The 19091-nt window shown below is 43.2% G+C and overlaps 1 protein-coding gene across 5 annotated transcripts in view; it reads right to left on the bottom strand.

Moving 5' to 3' along the window:
• Positions 1 to 609: 609 nt before the first annotated feature.
• The window catches only part of RHBDD3 (rhomboid domain containing 3), a 43401-nt gene continuing 24919 nt past the window's right edge, over positions 610 to 19091 (bottom strand). For 2 of the 5 annotated variants that reach the window (XM_056528728.1, XM_056528727.1), the window contains 3 exons: positions 13922 to 14087; positions 12817 to 13062; positions 610 to 2470 (listed from right to left, as the gene is read on the bottom strand). In XM_056528728.1, coding sequence (XP_056384703.1) covers positions 2275 to 2470; positions 12817 to 13062; positions 13922 to 14087 — 608 coding nt within the window. In that variant the 3' untranslated portion in view covers positions 610 to 2274. The remainder of the gene's footprint in view (positions 2471 to 12816; positions 13063 to 13921; positions 14088 to 19091) is intronic. The other 3 variants (XM_056528725.1, XM_056528726.1, XM_056528729.1) reach the window with 3 other exon arrangements.

Below are 19091 nucleotides of genomic sequence, written 5' to 3'. Positions count from 1 at the left end.
GAGATGTCAGCAGAGAGCACTGTGCTCATGATGTCAGCAGACAGCTCTGTGTTTCAAAAAGAAAAGAATTTCCTCTGTAGTATTCAGCAGCTAATAAGTACTGGAAGGATTACAATTTTTTAATAGAAAAATTTCTGGCACCAGTTGATTAAAAAAAAAAAAAGTTTTCCACCGGAGTACCCCTTTAATACCAATGTTAGGTAAAGTTGTAACAATGGTGCCTGTCAACAGGAGGAATATATTAGGCACAATGGGGGAGATTTATCAAAACCTGTGGAGAGGCAAAGTTGCCCAGTTGCCCATAGCAACCAATCAGATTGCTTCTTTCATTTTTCACAGGCCTTGTTAAGAATGAAAGAAGTGAGCTGATTGGTTGCTATGGGCAACTGGGCAACTTTGCCTCTCCACAGGTTTTGATAAATCTCCCCCAATGTGAGCAGTCAGTTCTTGAAGTTGGTGTGATAAAATTAGGAAAAGTGTAAAAGCATCTTTAACAAAAAAAAACTGAATGTAGTCTAATGGCTAGACATCTGGGTCAGAGCATCTCTAAAATGATAGGTCTTGTGGGCTGCCCAAGGCTCATTGATGTGGGAACAAAGTCTAGCCAGATTTTACAGAAAAATTAATACTGGCAATGACAGAAAGATATTAAAACACATTGCATCACAGCTTGCTGCATATGGGGCTGCATAGATTCAGACAGGTCAGACAGCCCATGCTAACCCATTTGAGCTTTTACATCATGTGGACGGCTAGTTATATATGCATTGCTTACCTGGGGAAGAGACAGCACCAGGATGGGAAGGAGGAAAGCTGACGATGGCAGTGTGATGCGCTGATTCATTTGTTGCTAAATTGTAGGTTTTGAGAGAAGCTACACTTTACTGGGTTGTCTTATCACAGATAATATCTTTAATATTGGAATCACCTGTGGAGCCATGGGCAGACATTTCAGGTAAATGTAGTATTACATAGTAAGCCATTCAGATGAATGGTCATCCATGTAATACAGTATGTAGATGTTGAGTCCAACAGAACTCTGGCTGATTGAGTGGGGTCCTGAACTATGCATCTATATCTCCTTACAGGATATATGGACAGAAGTTGAGACAACCCTTTCAATTATGAAAGAGATTTATCAAGCTCCGTAGATTTTGTTTGCGTAAAAAAAGCGCATGTGCGACTTTTCCATACAAGCTGCGACCTTATTCCAAAGCACATTTCTGAAATCTGCTCACGTAGTAATTTTTTACTTTGCAGTGGTCATGTATTTATCAAATGCAATAGTCGCTATTTATGAAGAAAAAAAGTTGCATCTTTATTTAAAAGTCGCATATGTATTCCAGGTCCAACCTGGCTTACAGAAAGTGCATACATCTGCAGAAAAGGACATTAACACCCACTTTAACAACTGTTCTTGTTCTGCATCATGAAACAAAGCTACTGCATTAATGTTAATGTTAATTATAGAGAAAATTAATTATATAACTAATAACTATTAATTTTAAGGTTGAAAATATACACTGCACACCTTGTTAATTTTAGGACACGTACATGCTGGAGTTGTGTTAAAACAGAATAAGGCACAAAATAATTGTGTAAGAAGTTTTGCAGACGACATAAATCACCCATATGTGACACAAAATTTTTTCCTTAAAAAAGAGAAACATCCATAGTAATACAGCTTCATGCACACTTTAGGGTGGGTAAGGTACTTTTGTGGCTTCACTATTGTTTATGTGCCTGTTGGTGCTGCGCTGTCTTCCTTCCTGACGTAAAATCCGGCCTCAAGACTCCGCACACCAATGTCACAAAATGTCAAAATTAAACAAAAAAGCCTCCAGAGTATGGATATTCATGGTGCAGCATAGTATGTTTTAAATTTCTGAGGAGGGTGGATGGGATGTTGCGGGCCAGTCAGGGTGTCACCCGATGCGCTACGCCCCCCTCCCCCGTCACTCTCTAGCAACGCTACTGGTAATAAAGAGTAGATAAAGAACTTTGGCTATTAACATAAAGGAAAACTTTTCTGCTTTAAAAAATGCTTTGCAAGCAGGTTTCCCAGGTTTTGCTTACGTGAGATTTATTTATCAAGGTCCTGCGACTATTTGATAAATAGGTCGCACGTAAGCAAAAGTAAGTAAAAAAAAAATTGTCTTATAAAAGCCATACGCTTGAAAAGAATGATGAATCTCCTATGTCATTCTTTTGATCATTGTAATACTCCTATTTGTAACAGGTGAAAATAATTTTATGTATCCTACATTTTTTTTGTTAAGAATTATGTAATTGTCTTGTTTCAGCAGAATTTAGTGTTCCACGAAGAGACTGTCTTTCATTAGCCACTATAATGTCTCTACCAATTTCTCCTTCTACAAGAAGAGACACAGCTCTCTCTACTTTTCCTGTGGCAGCTAATGCAACAACTGCAGGTCCTGTTGGAAATCCCATGCGTTCCAGCTGCTGAAGTCTGAAAGGGAAGCAAGCATACAATTAGTGAAAAGTATTTTATAAAACAGAACGTCTTACTACATTAAAGTTGACCTTTGATCTGGTCACAAATTATCACAGAAGTTGACTCAGGAGATAAGGATAGGATGATCAGGAGCCCATTAGAGAATGGCTGATAGACTTTATTAATAACAAAAGCTGTAATATACAAACAAAACATATATATATATATATATATATATATATTTTTTTTTAAATAAAGACCTAGTTATGGGGAATCTGTCATCAGCATCACCCGCACTAACCCACTAGTATAGGCTTGTAGTGCAGGTGAGCTGATGACAAGGGTACTTACTGTTTTGCTGACGTGTGGCTTCTTTCCTCCATTTTTCCTGGTTTTCTTGTTATGCAAATAATGTAGCTTGGTGCACGCAGGGCTTTCTCAAGCACAAATACAAAGAGACGTCCGGCCTGGATCTTCAAAGTGAACCCCCTTTTTCCCTGTGAAATCTCTTGCGAGCAGAGACATTTCATTTTGCCTAAGGCGACAGCTGCGCATTCGTCACTGACATGAGGTGAAATCTGTCTACTTGCCAAGGAGATTTCACAGGAAAGCAAGGTGTTTACTATGAAGATCCAGGCAGGACATCATGGTGCACACAGGGTGGAGATTCTATCTGTAGCAGGCACGGACTTAAGCAGTCTGTGCTAGGAACGCCCAGAAATGCGCCATTTCCGTAGACGGCAATGCATTTTTGAGCGAATTCAACAGAGCCTGGGATCCATAATTGATGGAAATTCCATAGTGTGAATAGAGCTGCAGAATCCCCATCAAAACAATAGAAGGATACTGAACCAGAATTTTCAGACAGAATTCTGGTGCTGAATTTTGCTCAGAAAATATGTAATGTGAATGGGTCCTAAGGGCTTGTTCACACTGAGGAAACTCAGGGAAGGAAAATGTCCTTGCTGAATTCCTCTGTAGATCTTTCTGCTATACGGTAAATGGAGTCCCATCGAACATGATCAATCTTCCGCTGGAATTCAAATCCATGAAGGAAATTCACCTGGTGAAGTAACTACTGCAGAGCCAGAGGAAAAGACATTTGTAGCTATGCTAAAATTTTGGCTGATTAGGAGGTTTTTATGCCCATCTATTGCCTTGTTCTAAAAATTTTCCCTGGGGCTTTCACTTCTGATAGTTAGGTAAGGTATGTAATAATTTGCAATCAAAGAAAATACAAAGGCCCACATTAACTATGCCCGATACGCCAAAAATGTGGCTGCACATGTGACAAAATTGTGGCGCACAGCAAATTAGACACATTTATTATGCTCAGGTAAGGTCATTTGACAAGGGGGGAATGACCTACTGGAAAAGGGGTGCAACATGTGTTGAAAAGGGGTGTGACCGAAAATGTGTGTAATGTTCCAGTACAGGATATAACCCTGTACAGTACTTAGGCCCTGTCAGGTTGAGTCCCTCATTGTCCTAGGGGCTCTCCTGCAGTGTCTTCCCCAGTATTGAAGCTATTGTTACTGTGTATAGTCAGTATAATGTTATGTACTATGTGTATAAAGTAAAAAGGACCTTTGGAGGTATCACGTTATGTTAAGGACCTTTGGAGGTATCACATGTTATGTTTACATGATGTGTTATGTTACCCAGAGAGCACCAGTTGACCACCTGACCTGCAGCTTGACCTATGGGCTTCTTGCTCAGCCCCCCTTTATAAGAGGGGGAGCCATTATAATCTCTCTCTTAGATCCTGAGGATGAGCAAAGCACAGACATCACAGATCCTGGAGTACACCTGGAGGCCATAAAGCCTGCACACAAGCCACATTGTCAGTAAGTCAATTCATCTATGTCTGCTGTCTCTACCAAAGTCAAGTCACTAGTCAATTCAATTATAGGCAGAGTGGCTGTATTGAAGTCTGACCCAAAAACACTGCAAGTCCCAGCAAGCTGCAACGCCCTTTCCGTGTTACTGGTCGACTCTCTGGGATCCTGGCCTAGCTGTAAAGACTTTAACAGCTGTCTATCCTCAGTAAAGCTACAGTTAACCCTTACCTGGTCTTGGACTATTATTGCCCTGCCTAACCTTGGGATAGCGGTGCTACCGTTCGGGTGGTTTACGGAAAAACCACTCTGGCGTCACGAACATTAGGGGTTAATAAGACCTTGCCCCAGGGCTATACCATCTGCCCCATCCACCAACACCCTTCACACTCTGTGGTGACACCACAACTTTGGCGCCACGAACAGGATACGGGTGTGTGCCTTAACCATGAAGCCGCAAGTCCTCCCCCCCCGAGTCTGAACTAAGTCCAGAGTAAATTGCATGCAGTTGCGAAAAAGGTTGCGCCAGAAGATTGTACGGGACTGTGTTACTAAAATGTACCAAGGCGCTATTAAAATAGAGGGGGAGGTGAAGAAACCTGTACTGTCTGTTGTGAAGAAGTCTGCAAGAGTTAAACCAACTATGTGCAAAGTCAGGCCGGAGGCCATGTTGCACACCAAAATGTTTGCTGTACCTGCAAGGGTTAACCTGATGGTCAAGAAGCACGTTAAAGGTTTCTGCCAGAGCCAGCGTCCTGCCCTCGGGCATGGATATCATGCCCTTGTTGCCAGGGGGGCGGATGAAGAGGATGCACCGCTGAGTTGCTTCCGGACCCAGGACCCGCTGATGAAGTCCTTCTGGCCTGCAACCATCTTGTTGGAGACCGACATAAAAGGCGACGCAGAGCCCGACCTTTCAGTCTACAGGAAGCGCTGGCAGAGAGGAAAAAGATGACGGAGTCACAGCAGCCCTGGTGTACCAAGATGGAACCGGAGGATCGGCTGATTGCCGCGTTGAAGATGTTCCAAGAACTATACCAATAAAAACGAAATACATAACATAGCGCACACACACAACCTCTGTATCTCAAAAAGTTTTCTTTATTGCACATATAATTTATACAGGAAGCAGACAATACAATTAAAACCAATTAAAAAAGGCCCAAATCGCTACCTGCACAAACAGGGGGAGCCCCCTTAAGAAAGGGGAAACCCCACCCAGGGCACCTGCCTATTTCAATATATTGCATAACCGTCACAATGATTGTAGGAACAATGCCACATCAGTACATTCTCAACCCCAAAACAAATAATCCATATACAACCTGTATGATATTCAGTAATAGCATAGGGGAGAAAGAGCAAAGGATGGCTGATGGAGGAATGACCAGACAGGTGCCCCCCTAGGACCCCATGCGTTCCGTTGCCAGTCGGCAACTTCCTCAGGGGTGTTGTGCCTCCATTACTTTACCTCTGCTATTTATATCGTACATAATCAATTATTTAACAAGAAGGAGATACCTGTTTGTCTTTATTGCCTCATGTCCGGGCGCCTGCCCCGCTTGTACTTCCGGGTAGTACGAAAATCACATCCACTCCGCATGCGCAAAGATGCGAAATAATGGAATAATGAATGTACGCGAACGGCACATACCCGACGCGATGGAGCGCATCGGAACATGTACATAGAGTTTGCATTGGGAGTGTGATGTGCGCATGTGCCAGAGTATAACGGAGTGGATGTGATTCTCGTAGTACCCGGAAGTACAAGCGGGCGGGCGCCCGGACATGAGGCAACAGGGACAAACAGGTATCTCCTTCTTGTTAAATAATTGATTATGCACAATATAAATAGCAGAGGTAAAGTAATGGAGGCACAACACCCCTGAGGAAGTTGCCGACGGGCAACGGAACGCCTGGGGTCCTAGGGGGGCACCTGCCTGGTCATTCCTCCATCAGCCGTCCTTTGCGCTTTCTCCCGTATGCTATTACTGAACATCATACAGGTTGTATATGGGTTATTTGTTTTGGGGTTGAGAATGTACTGATGTGGCATTGTTCCTACAATCATTGTGACGGTTATGCAACATATTGAAATAGGCAGGTACCCTGGGTGGGGTTTCCCCTTTCTTTAGGGGGCTCCTCCTGTTTGTGCAGGTGGCCATTTGGGCCTTTTTTAATTGGTTTTAATTGTATTGTCTGCTTCCTGCATAAATTATATGTGCAATAAAGATAAACTTTTTGAGATACAGAGGTTGTGGGTGTGCGCAACAGGGACAAACAGGTATCTCCTTCTTGTTAAATAACTGATTATGCATGATATAAATAGCAGAGGTAAAGTAATGGAGGCACAACACCCCTGAGGAAGTTGCCGACGGGCAACGGAACGCCTGGGGTCCTAGGGGGGCACCTTCCTGGTCATTCCTCCATCAGCCGTCCTTTGCTCTTTCTCCCATATGCTATTACTGAACATAGATACAGAGGTTGTGGGTGTGCGCTATGTCACGTATTTCTTTTTTCTTGGTGTAGTGCTTGTTGTTTGATATAGTAGCACCCCCTGTGGATTAATGGTGCCGAGCCCACCCATTTTTGAGTGTATAGATGTTCCAAGAACCGTCGGAATGCTTATACCCATTGTCCATCGAAGCCGACGACGCCCATCTGAAGGTGCCTTTGCCCAAAGATGACGGAGAATGGGCAGCAACCCCAGCGGAGGGCACACCGGAGTCATTGAGTGAGCCGTCGCTGGTGAGGTTGTTGCCGCATCACAGAAGTGGGGGTTCCTGGGCCGAGATCCCGACGGAGAAGTCCGATGTGAGTACCCTGGCTGAGGCCGCGTTCTCTACCCCTCCTTCTACCCCCAGTCCAGAGCCCGCGCCCAAGGCCCAACAACCCTTAGCATGTCCCCAGTCACCACTGAGTCCCTAAATGGCTGTTCGGGGATGAACCGGGATTGATCCGGTACATGAGAGAGCATATACTTCTCCTGCCTGGAAAGTCTCGCTCCACAGTTCCTCCGGACCAGTCCAAAAGGGCAAAAAGAGATGCCGAGGTGGCCGCCATTGTAGAGGAACTGAGGGCCCAGCGGCTGGCAAGCTATGGGCCTAAGCAGCTGCCTTCCAAGGTGCAGCAGCAGCAAAAACAGAACACCAAGCAACTAGAGACCCTGTATATTCGGAAATTAGAGAGCCTCCTGAGAGGGTGAGCTGCCCCTGGAGCACCAACGCGCCACCGTAGTAAAATTTGATAAAGTAAGGGGATTTGGCACCCTCATGGACTGCAGACACGGGGGCACCCTTCTTGTTAATAGAAGGGCTGTACACAGAGACTACCTCCCAGCACATATGCATTCTCTAGAAAGTGGCGAAATCATGGAGTACACTCCAGTACAGAGCTCAAGGGGAGAATGGGCAGCTGCAGTGACTCGCCCAAAGAATCCCACACAATTTCTATTTGTGTACTTGCCAACAGACGACTGGGGCCCAGATCCCTTTGGACTATTCCCACCTACAGTGGAAGATCCTGTTCAAAAGGAGGAACATCATCTGCCTGAGGCGCTCGCTATGGCTCCCAAGTTATTGTACCAGTCTACAGACATACCCAGGCCTACTCCTATGAGCGAGGAGGTTTGGCCTAACCAGCGGGCACCAACAAAAGTACCCAGGCCTACTCTGGCTGTCAAGGAGGTGTGGCCTAACCAGCGAGTACCAACCAAAGTGCCTCGGCCTACTCCAGCAGTTGCGGAGGTGTGGCCGGATCAGCAGACACCGACAAGTCCTCCCTCAGTGGCGCAAGCTGCTGCAGTGCAAGTGGTGGTTACAGTCAGCCCTATCTTCACTAATTCCCGCTTGTTCCATGTGTCTTGAGACACTCATGTGGACCCCATGCAAGGGGCCAAGTCTCGCAACCTCAGGTTCATCTCACAACCTAGGGTCCAACCCGACAGGTGAGGCTGGGATGGAAAATTACCTGTGTAATTCATGTACAAAAAAAAAAAAACATTTACCTGACTTGGTCGTATGACTGATTGACTGTTGTGCATCAGCACACATTCTTGTTGTTTCAGTTGCATCGTAACGTTTAAGCACAGTACCTGATGGACTCATCAAGAAAAGTTTTCTGCAGTAACCAATCTTGTAAGTGTTGTGCCCGGCTTTGGCCGAGAGACTCCTTAGGTACAGGAGATTTGATCTGAACTCATATGTGAACTACTGAGCAATACATGGACAGTGTAAATATCCACAGTAATATATTTTTGTTGCCATTAAAGGGTTACAGTATTGCACTAAAATGTTAATGGTCCTGCATTATAACTGTGATGGTCTAATAAAATGTATATAAGTTATTGTACACCAAAGGTTTACAGTGTACAGTCTTTCTCGGATGTCTGGTTGTATTCATACAGGGGTTTGTCCTGAGCCACTCAGAAAAAGCAACATGTCAACCCACCACCAGCATCTTATACAGTAAACAGTAAAGTAGTGTACTACACATAATGTACACGTACAAGTCATGTACACACCAAGTCACATACCTTACGACTGTATCACTCAAAATTACTCAGTCCACTCCAATGTCATATGTCAATGATGTCTAATGTCATATGTTCTTGTGTTCCTGCACAGGATATTTCCTGGCCAGAAGGTATTCCTGATACTCAATAATGCATGTAGTCAAGCATAAGGTAACAGAAATTTCAAAAGTTATCTACAGAATATCTAGTATACTAATATCTAGCATAAAACTAATACAGTGTTCAGGGGAGAAATGTTTAAATGCCAAGGGACCCCAGTAGCCAAGGCATTGGGCAGAAAGCCTCCGGCAACCCAATCGGCCATTGTCGTATCTAGTCATGTATAGAATATTGCCTGCATAGTCAAAATGTCATGTTATGTATAGTCAATTATTATGCATAGTCGAGTATCACCAAATGCATAGTTATAGATCCTTAAGTAAAGTCAGCAGTACTAGTCATAGTCCTTATTAATTCTGTTCTCAGTGGAACAACAAAAAGCAGAGCATGAATGAACATTATGGACAATTATACAGAGACTCTTATGTTGTCAGTTTTCCAAATCAAAAACCAAATAGCCTGGAAATGGACATTAATGGCAATGCCCCAGGACTGCATTCAGCCCCAAGGCCGCTTCGTCCCTCAATCCTGACAGAACCCTTCATCGAGGGTGACTTATGTTAAGTAGGGGGGGTTTGTAATGTCACAGTACAGGATATAACCCTGTACAGTACTTAGGCCCTGTCAGGTTGAGCCCCAGTATTGAAGCTAGTGTTACTGTGTATAGTCAGTTTAATATTATGTACTATGTGGATAAAGTAAAAGGGACATTTGGAGGTATCACATGTTATGTTAAGGACCTTTGGAGGTATCACATGTTATGTTTACATGATGTGTTATGATACCCAGAGAGTGCCAGTTGACCACCTGACCTGCAGCTTGACCTATGGGCTTCTGGCTCAGCACCCCTTTATAAGAGGGGGAGCCATTACAATCTTTCTCTTTGATCATTCACTGCTCCTACACCATCACTCCTGCTGGGGAACAGAAAAGCACAGACATCACAGATCCTGTGTCCAATACACCTGGAGGCCATAAAGCCTGCACACCAGCCACATTGTCAGTAAGTCAACTCATCTATGTCTGCTGTCCCTACCAAAGTCAAGTCACTAGTCAAGTCAATTATAGTCAGAGAGTCAGAGTGGCTGTATTGAAGTCTGACCCAAAAGCAGAGTCAGAGTGGCTGTATTGAAGTCTGACCCAAAAGCACTGCAAGTCCCAGCAAGCTGCAAGGCCCTTTCAGTGTTACTGGTCAACTCTCTGGGATCCTGGCCTAGCTGTAAAGACTTTAACAACTGTCTAACCTCAGTAAACCTATAGTTAACCCTTACCTGGTCTTGGACTATTATTGCCCTGCCTACCCTTGGGATAGCGGTGCTACCGTTCAGGTGGTTACCAGAAAGACCACTCTGCCATCGCGAACATTAGGGGTTAATAACACCTTGCCCCGGGGCTATACCATCTGCCCCATCCACCTACAGACTTCACACCCTGTGGTCACACCACAACTTTGGCATCACCACATGTGCATTACTTTTGCATGGCAACTAATATTTGGTGTAAACTAATACTCAACAGTGCAAAAACTAGACAGTCTACAGATTTATCAGTCAGCCACTGTAAAAAAAATTCTGGTGCATTTGAAGATTGTGCAAGTTTGTACTGCCTAAGAATTAGACAGTTGTAGTAAATCCCTCCTCCCCTTCCCCAAAGTTGTAGGTCTTTCCATATATACTGTGATTAACCTCTTAAGGACCCAGGACGTATGAGTACGTCCTGGGTCCCGGTCCTGCGATATAACGCGGGGTCACACGGTGACCCCGCATCATATCGCGGCGGGCCTGGCGTCATAGTGAAGCCGGGACCCGCCTCCAATAGCGCGCGGCACCCCAATCAGTGCCGCGCGCTATTAGAGGCGGGTCCCGGCTTCAACCCTTTAGCCGCGCGCTCAAAGCTGAGCCACGCGGCTAAAAGTGAAAGTAAAAAGTGCCGGTTAGCTCAGGGAGCTGTTCGGGATCGCCGCGGTATAATCGCGGCATCCCGAACAGCTGTAGCACAGGAGGAAGGTCTCTTACCTTCCTTCCTGCAGTCCGATCGCCGAGAGATCCAGGCTTGAGCATTCAATCGCCGAAAACACTGATTGATCCATTCCTATGGAGATGAATCAATCAGTGTTAAAGATCAGTACATGCAATGTTATAGCCCCCTATAGAAGCTATAATATTGCATTAAAAAAGTGTAAAAAAATCATTAACCCTTTCAATTATCCATTCCCCTAATAAAAGTTTGAATCACCCGGCATTTCCAAGAATAAAAAAAGCACAGTGTAAATAAAAATAAAAATAAACATACGTGGTATCGCCACGTGCGTAAATGTCCGAATTATAAAAATATACCGCTTTTTAAACCGCACGTTCAATGGCGTACGCGCAAAAAAATTCCAAAGTCCAAAATAGCGCATTTTTGATCACTTTTTATACCACAAAAAAGTTAATAAAAAGTGATCAAAAAGTCTGATCAGAACAAAAATGGTACCGCTAAAAACTTCAGATCACGGCGCAAAAAATGAGCCCTCATAGCGCCCTGAACACAGAAAAATAAAAAAGTTATAGGGGTCAGAATATGACCATTTTAAACGTATAAATTTTTCTGCATATATTCATGATTTTTTTCTGAAGTGATACAAAATCAAACCTATACAAGTAGGGTATCATTTTAACCGTATGGACCTACAGAATAAAGATATGGTATAATTTTTGCCGAAAAATGTACTGCTTAAAAACGGAAGCCCCCAAAACTTACAAAATAGTGTTTTTTCATCAATTTTGTCGCACATTGATTTTTTTTCCCGTTTCACCGTAGATTTTTGGGTAAAATGACTAATGTCACTACAAAGTAGAATTAGTGACGCAAAAAATAAGCTATCTTATAGAATTTTAGGTGAAAATTTTAAAGAGTTATGATTTTTTAAAGTTAAGGAGGAAAAATTGAAAATGAAAAAATGGAAAAAGCCCGGGTCCTTAAGGGGTTAAACATTATTCATATAGAACTGATATCTCTTTAAATTCTAGATTGCTTAGAAAAGGAAGAAAGTTAAAGTAGTATGAACAGTAGATTTAATAGATGATTTGTTTACCTAGCACTAAGCCAAAGTTTGTTCAAGCAGTCTGAAAGTTTTGCATGAATATAGGCATACTTTAGACACAGTCTACTACAAATTATAGATATGCCATCAGATTTAGACTATGCTAAAAAAAAAACTGGCAAAAAATGGCCATAATATGTCCCCAAAATGATCTCTTAAAATGGATGAATAATGTGAAGGGACTTTACATTAAACCTGACAATTTTCAGTAGATTTGGCTGCGTGAAGCGAAAGGGTTAAAGGGGGACTCTGCCTTTAGACATCTTATCCCCCTATAGGGGATAAGATGTCTGGTCGCAGAGATCCCGCCACCTAAGGGGCAGATTTGCTAATACTATGCAATAATTAGAATCCGTAAATTTAGCATACACAGTTAAGGATGCTCCAAATGTATCACAGTGACTCTTGTAGTATGATACATCTGGTGCATCTCTAGAATTGTCTAACTTTTTAGTTTGCACCAATGTTTAGTTTGCACCAATGCTTTATACCATAATTTCTTTGCATTTTGATGCATTTCAGCCATGCACTTTTCCCCAAGAAGCCATGTTTGCTTTTCCTCTAAGCTACCCATTGTCAAATTAGCCATTGATAATAATAGTAATAATAATAATAAGTGTTATTATTTATATACCACCAGCAAATTATGCAGCACTTTACAATAGTGTCTAAAACACATACTAAATGTCTAAAGAGATACCTCAAACTATGAAACGATTTGCTGCATTCTACAAAGTACAAACACAATAGTAAATCTGCCTCTTTATAGCTTCTCTTGTATCTGTTGTTTATTCATACATCTCACCTAAGTGCAGACACACTGGACTTGTTGAGGGTTGGCTCCTGCTTCAGCTTTTCCTGTTCCTCATATTCTCTCAGAGAAGCCAGAATTCCCGCTTCCAACATCTCCTCTTCCAGGGATGCAGAGTCTCCTAACCAAACAGGAGTCTTTCTAAAATCGGTAACATTTGAAGCATGCATAGTTGCCCCTCCTATGGGCAGATCATCAGAGACAACTGATTGATATGAATCTCTATAGTAGAATGGAAGGCTGAGGAAAAAAAGAATATCATCAAATCACTAAAGGAAATTGCCCTGTGTATTTTTATCTCTTGTATTGAATAGTTGTCACGAGCATTAAGGGGTTGTCCACAGAAAGAAACAATGGGGGAGATTTATCAAAACCTGTCCAGAGGAAAAGCTGCCCAGTTGCTCATAGCAACCAATCAGATAGCTTCTTTCATTTTTAACAAGGCCTCTGCAAAATGAAAGAAGTTATCTGATTAGTTGCTATTGGCAACTGGGCAACTTTTCCTCTGGACAGGTTTTGATAAATCTCCCCCAATGTGTGTCAAAAAGTATAATAAAGCAATATAATAAAGCAACTTACTAACAATGTTATTAGCCATACTGCACATATCTCTCCATCAGCTGAGCTCTCTCTCTTGTAGCTGTGATGTCACATCACATTCTCTGAAAGCAGAGCCCATTTCACTACTCCCCCTCCCTTTCTGTCTGCTCAGGATAAGACCATTGATGTAAAGAGGAGGAACTCATATTACTGCCCATTAGATTTTAAGGCAGCTGTCTTATCTAAGAAAGGCTTTCTGCTGCCTTAAAATCTAGTAAACAATAATACGAGCTTCCTATCTTCACATCAATGGTCTTGTCATTAGCAGACAGGAGGAAAGGGGGGGGGGGTGGAGAGACAGAGCAGACTGCTTTTAGAGAGTGTGACGTGATGTAACAGCTACAAAACCAGACAGCTCAGTTGATATGGAGAGATCTGTGCAGTATGGCTATTAACATTATATTATTATTATACTTTTTAACACCATACATACATTGTTCCTTTCGCTGGACAACCCCTTTAATGTAATGTTAATGTAATGTTAATTTGAGACACCTACCTTTCCTTTTCTGCAGAATTTGAGTTATATAATGAAGAATTTTCTTCTTGACCTGGGATAAACCGTGCCAAGTTAAAAGATGCCAAGCAGTTGCAGATGTGCATGCTATCAAGTTCTTGCCTTCTTGAAACTGGCAGCTCTAAATGACGAAGTAATCCAGCATGAGCTGCAGGCAAACTTTAAGGAATATCTCCAATAAATTGAAATGGCTTTTATTTATGTGTTATACTGAAAACCCGTTTTTAGTTAAACTCCAGTTGTTACTGAACACTTTTGTGAAAAGAAGAATTTACTGCTTTTCCCTAGTTAAAAAAAAACTGTAGTTTTAACAAAGACATTCAGTAAAAACTGTTTATAACTAGGGAAAAGCAGCAAATTCTATTTTTAATAAAAGTGTTCAGTAAGGACTGGTTTTCACTAGGGAAAACCAGTTTTAACAAAAAATGGGGTTTCACTGTAACATATATTAGAGGTAAAACTAGTTTTTAGTTAAAACTGGTTTTCCTTAGTGAAAACTAGTTTTGACTAAGTGCCTTTGTGAAACGAGTATTGACTGCTTTTCCCCAGTGAAAACTAGTTTTGACTAAATGCCTCTGTGAGCCTTTGGGAAAACTAGTATTGACTGCTTTTCCCCAGTGAAAACTAGTTTTGACTGAACATCTTTGTGATAACTAGAATTGACTGCTTTTCCCCAGTGAAAACTAGTTTTGACTGAACGCCTTGTGAAAACTAGAATTAACAGCTTTTTCCTAGTTAAGTGACGTCGCAAAACCAATAAGAATCATTCTCAAGCACCACGTGTGAGCTAGATGAACTTTGATCTCAAGCGCCACGTGTAAGCTAGATGAACTTCGACCTCTGTGGGGAAAGTTTGAACTGAGTCATGTTGCAAAAACTAGTTTTCTCTACTTTAAACCAGTTTCAATCGACATTCAGTTTTTTATTTGCAGTAAATTCTAGTTTGTACGAAGGCATTCAGTAAATATTCTAGTTTTTTTAAGAAGGCGTTTAGTAGAAAGTGGTGTTTCAACAAAGGTGTTCAGTAAAAGCTGGTTTTAACCAGGAAAACACAGTCATTTCTCATTTTCACAAAGGCATTCAGTCAAAACTAGTTTTCACTAGGGAAAAGAGTCAATACTGGTTGTTGTTTTTTTTTAATTTATTTATTTATTTTCATTCAAAAACTTTTTTTTTTTTGTAAAAACAAAAATAACAGAAACAAGAGAAAAAAAATGAAATAGGCATAAATACAAAATGTACAAGGGTTCATTACAGTAAATGACCAGGTGTTATGAAAGTCAGAACACCGTAGTAAGGCAATATGGGCAAGTTAAACCTCGTACATAAGAACATCTCAAACACAAATTATGATAATAGCAAGGAAATGGAAACAATGACAACTGTCAAACGGTCCACTGGAAAGGGTGACAAAGTGCAAGAACACAGGCCTGACAACAAGCATATAGATGAAGGGGTATATGCCAAAGAAAGGAAACATGAAAAGAAAATAGGAAAGAATGACAATGAGCTTAAGAAAATTGAGAGGAAACTGGAAGAAAAGGGGGGAGGGGGGGTAAGGGGAAAGCCAGAAACAGAGGAAGCAATGAGAGACAAATAAGAGGGGAGATGACGTACAAAGAAAGGAGGTTAAAATGGCGGAAAGAACACTAGGACGCCGCAGGGAGTACAGAGTCCAGAAGTTCCCTATAGCCAGAAGATTCTTGAAAGGTTAGCCAGTCAAACCAAGTTTTAGCATAACGCTCATTCTCCGTAGGAGTCAAAGCCATTAGCTCCTCCATTCCCTGAGTGTTCGCGATCTCCAAGAATCTTAGATTAGTATGGTCCTATGCCAACCCAAATCAAAATTAACCTATTCCCAGCAAATTCAAATTATAATTATAAAGGGGAAGTGCCTAAAACATAGCTTTTATTGAATATCCATTAAAAGCCACCAAACTATCAGGGAAGTGTACCCCGACCAAAAAAACAATCTTATTAAATTGTCACATATTGCGTAACAGTTTTCAACAAACAGACATCAGCAATATCAATCCGTACAGCACTAATGATGATCACTGACCAATGCATGCATTACACCTAGGGACAGAAACGGACGTTGGGAATGGTACTAGGTGATACACCCTGTACTCTGTGCTAATTTCAGATTCATTATACATAGATGTTTATTTCTATGTATAATCCATATCTATATGAGTGGGGCGTAGCCCCGTGTATAAACTTTGGTCAGTGATCATCATTAGTGCTGTACGGATTGATATTGCTGATGTCTGTTTGTTGAAAAAGATTGTTTTTTTTGGTTGAGGTACACTTTCCTGATAATTTGATGGCTTTTAATGCATATTTAATAAAAGCTATGTTTTAGGCACTTCCCCTTTATAATTATAATGTTTGTGATCTCCGCCAGCCACTCACCTACAGAGGGGGGCGTCGGTGAACGCCACCTTCGGGGAATGATCGTCTTGGCTGCTTGGTGCATATGGCTAAGAAGAGATTTACGAAAGGAGGTGGAAGATATGGGGAACTGAAATAATAAGGCTGCCTCTGGTGATCTAGGAACAGAAATCTCAGTGACCACCCCGATAGTGCGTAAAACATCCAACCAAACCTGGGCCAGTGCCGTGCATTCCCACCATAGGTGCAGCATGATGCCCTGTGCAGTTCCGCAGCACCAGCAGTCTGAGGGCACCGTAGGGTACCAACGATGAAGCTGGGCAGGGGTCCTATACCAGCGCGACAACATTTTATAATTGGTCTCCTGCCCCTTGTTAGCATTGACCGATTTGTGAGTGAGATGGAAACATTTTGACCACTGAGTGGAAGTGAAAGATTTCCCCAGCTCCATCTCCCAGGCTTCGCAAAAGGGAGGTAAGGAGGAGGTATAGCCAGATAGCAACAGTTGATAGAGGAAGCCTATGGTATGAGGTGGCAGAGGGGGGGTGTGGCAGAGCGTCTCAAAGGTGGTCAAAGCATGGTGTAAGTGTAAGGAACGTTTGATAGAAGCATAGAAATGCTGTAACTGGATATAGTCAAAAGGGCCATGACTCTGAGACACTGTGCCTGGACACAGTGTGGAAAGGGGGAGCAGCTCCGAGGATGAGAGCACGTGATGAAATCTCAGCAGGGAAGGGCCAACACCCCCCAGAAAAGTACCCGGAGACAACCCAGTGGGGAAGGCAGGATTTCCAGTAATAGGCAGTAGTGGGCCCGCATGGTCAATCAAGGAGTCCTGGGACCCAGATCTACCCAGCACCGAGAGCGTCTGAACGGAAGTAAACGACAACCGGGTCAAGGAGAAGGGAGCCACAGCCATGGAAGCCCAGACAAGTCCATGGGAGAGACATCCCATGCTATGTGTACCCATAGTTTAGTGGCAGACTTATAGCAGATCCAATAGACGTGCATGCATAGTTGCAATGTAGTAGAGACGACAATCAGTTAGGCCCACTCCTCCCGCCTCCGTGGGCGAAATAGTACCGCCCGTCTAAGGCGTGAGCGCCCGGATGCCCAAATAAAGGCACCGAACCGGCTATATATGGTACGCCAAAATGAAGCGGGGAGGGCAAATCGATATGGTCTGGATCAGGTACAACAACTTCGGCAAGAGAGTCATTTTGATAGCATTGACTCTGCCGAACCAGGAAAGGGTTTTATTATGCCCCCCTTCCAGGTGTGCAGAGAATTGAGTGATTAAGGGGACAAAGTTACACTGAAAAAGACAGGATAGATCAGCCGGGATCGTTATCCCTAAAGATACCAGGGGAGGGCCAAGCATAAGGAAAGTTAGCACATAGGGTATTAACCAGGGGCTGGGGGAGAGAGCGCTTCTGATTTAGACACGTTAATTTTGAAATTGGACCAGTCCCCAAATCTGGACAGCACAGACATCAAGGAGGGAAGAGAGATATGGGGGTTAGTGACGTACACCAGCAGGTCGTCAGCAAAGGCCGAACATTTATATTCATATTCTCCAATTCTGAGCTCTGAGATGTCTGGACTGCTATGGATCGAGACTAGAAAATGTTCTATGATCAGAAAATATAATAAAGGGGATAATGGGCACCCCTGGCGAGTGCCGATGGAGATTCGAAAGGACTGGGACAGGGAGCCATTAACCTTCAAGCGTGTGAATTTGGAGTGATAAAAAGTGGGTCTTTGCCCGGTTTAGGGAGGACCGCGACATGGGCCAAAGTAGATTGAGGGGGAAAGGGCATATCGGGGCCTACCTCATTGAACGTAGCTAAAAGCAGTGGAGCCAGGCATTTGCCGAATTCTTTATAAAAGCCAGTAGTGAAGCCATCCAGGCCGGGACTCTTCCATCCAGGCAAGGAGGCGATCACCCCCATGAGCTGAGCCTGCAAAAATGGAGCATCCAGTTCCTCCGCGGTGGCGGGGGATAGACTGGGAAGGTCAGAAATTGGGAAAGAGCCCAGCCCAGGACCAGACCGGGCAGCAAGGGGTAAGTTATACAGGTCTTTGTAGCAAGTATGAAACACTTTGTGTATTTCCGGGGTCGTGAGGCAGGGAACATGAGATCTGGCCATCTGCTCCGAGTGCTCTGGCCAAAATACGCCCACTCTTGTTGCCAAACTCATAAAACTTGCTGCGACAGAACTGGAGAGCGCAATTCGAGGAGGCATCAAGCAAACGCTTGGCTTCTTGCAGCACTAACAAGAGGTCCCCCAGGATAGAAGCAGAGAGTGCACGTTTGTGGGCAAGTTCTAAGTCAACAATCCACCTCAGGGCCCGCTTCATGGCAGGGGCTTTTTCCTTTTTAAGATGAGTACCATGCTTGATAAAGATTTCTCGGAGCACACATTCAGCAGCTTCCCACTTCATGACAGGGGAAGTGGGATCCAGGGCATGATCAAGGTGGAAGTTTGCAATTGTCCTGTCGACGTCAGCCGTACAAACAGGGTAAAGCAGAAGAGAGTCATTCAAGCGCCAGGTCCACTCCTCCTTAACGAGTAATGGAAAGCTCAGTGTGCCCAAGACAGGCGCATGATCGGACCAAAGTATATTGCCGATGGTGGAGGAAACCAACCAGGGCAAAGCACTGTGTTGTAAGAGGATGTAGTCAATTCTGCTATAGGAGTTATGGGGAGGGGAGAAAAAACTGTAGTCCCTATCAGAGGGATGAAGCAAACGCCAT

The sequence above is a fragment of the Hyla sarda genome, chromosome 1, assembly GCF_029499605.1.
Source record: "Hyla sarda isolate aHylSar1 chromosome 1, aHylSar1.hap1, whole genome shotgun sequence".
Taxonomy (NCBI): Eukaryota; Metazoa; Chordata; class Amphibia; order Anura; family Hylidae; genus Hyla; species Hyla sarda.
The sequence above is the reverse complement of the archived record's forward strand: the minus strand, read 5'-3'. Positions and strand labels throughout refer to the sequence as shown.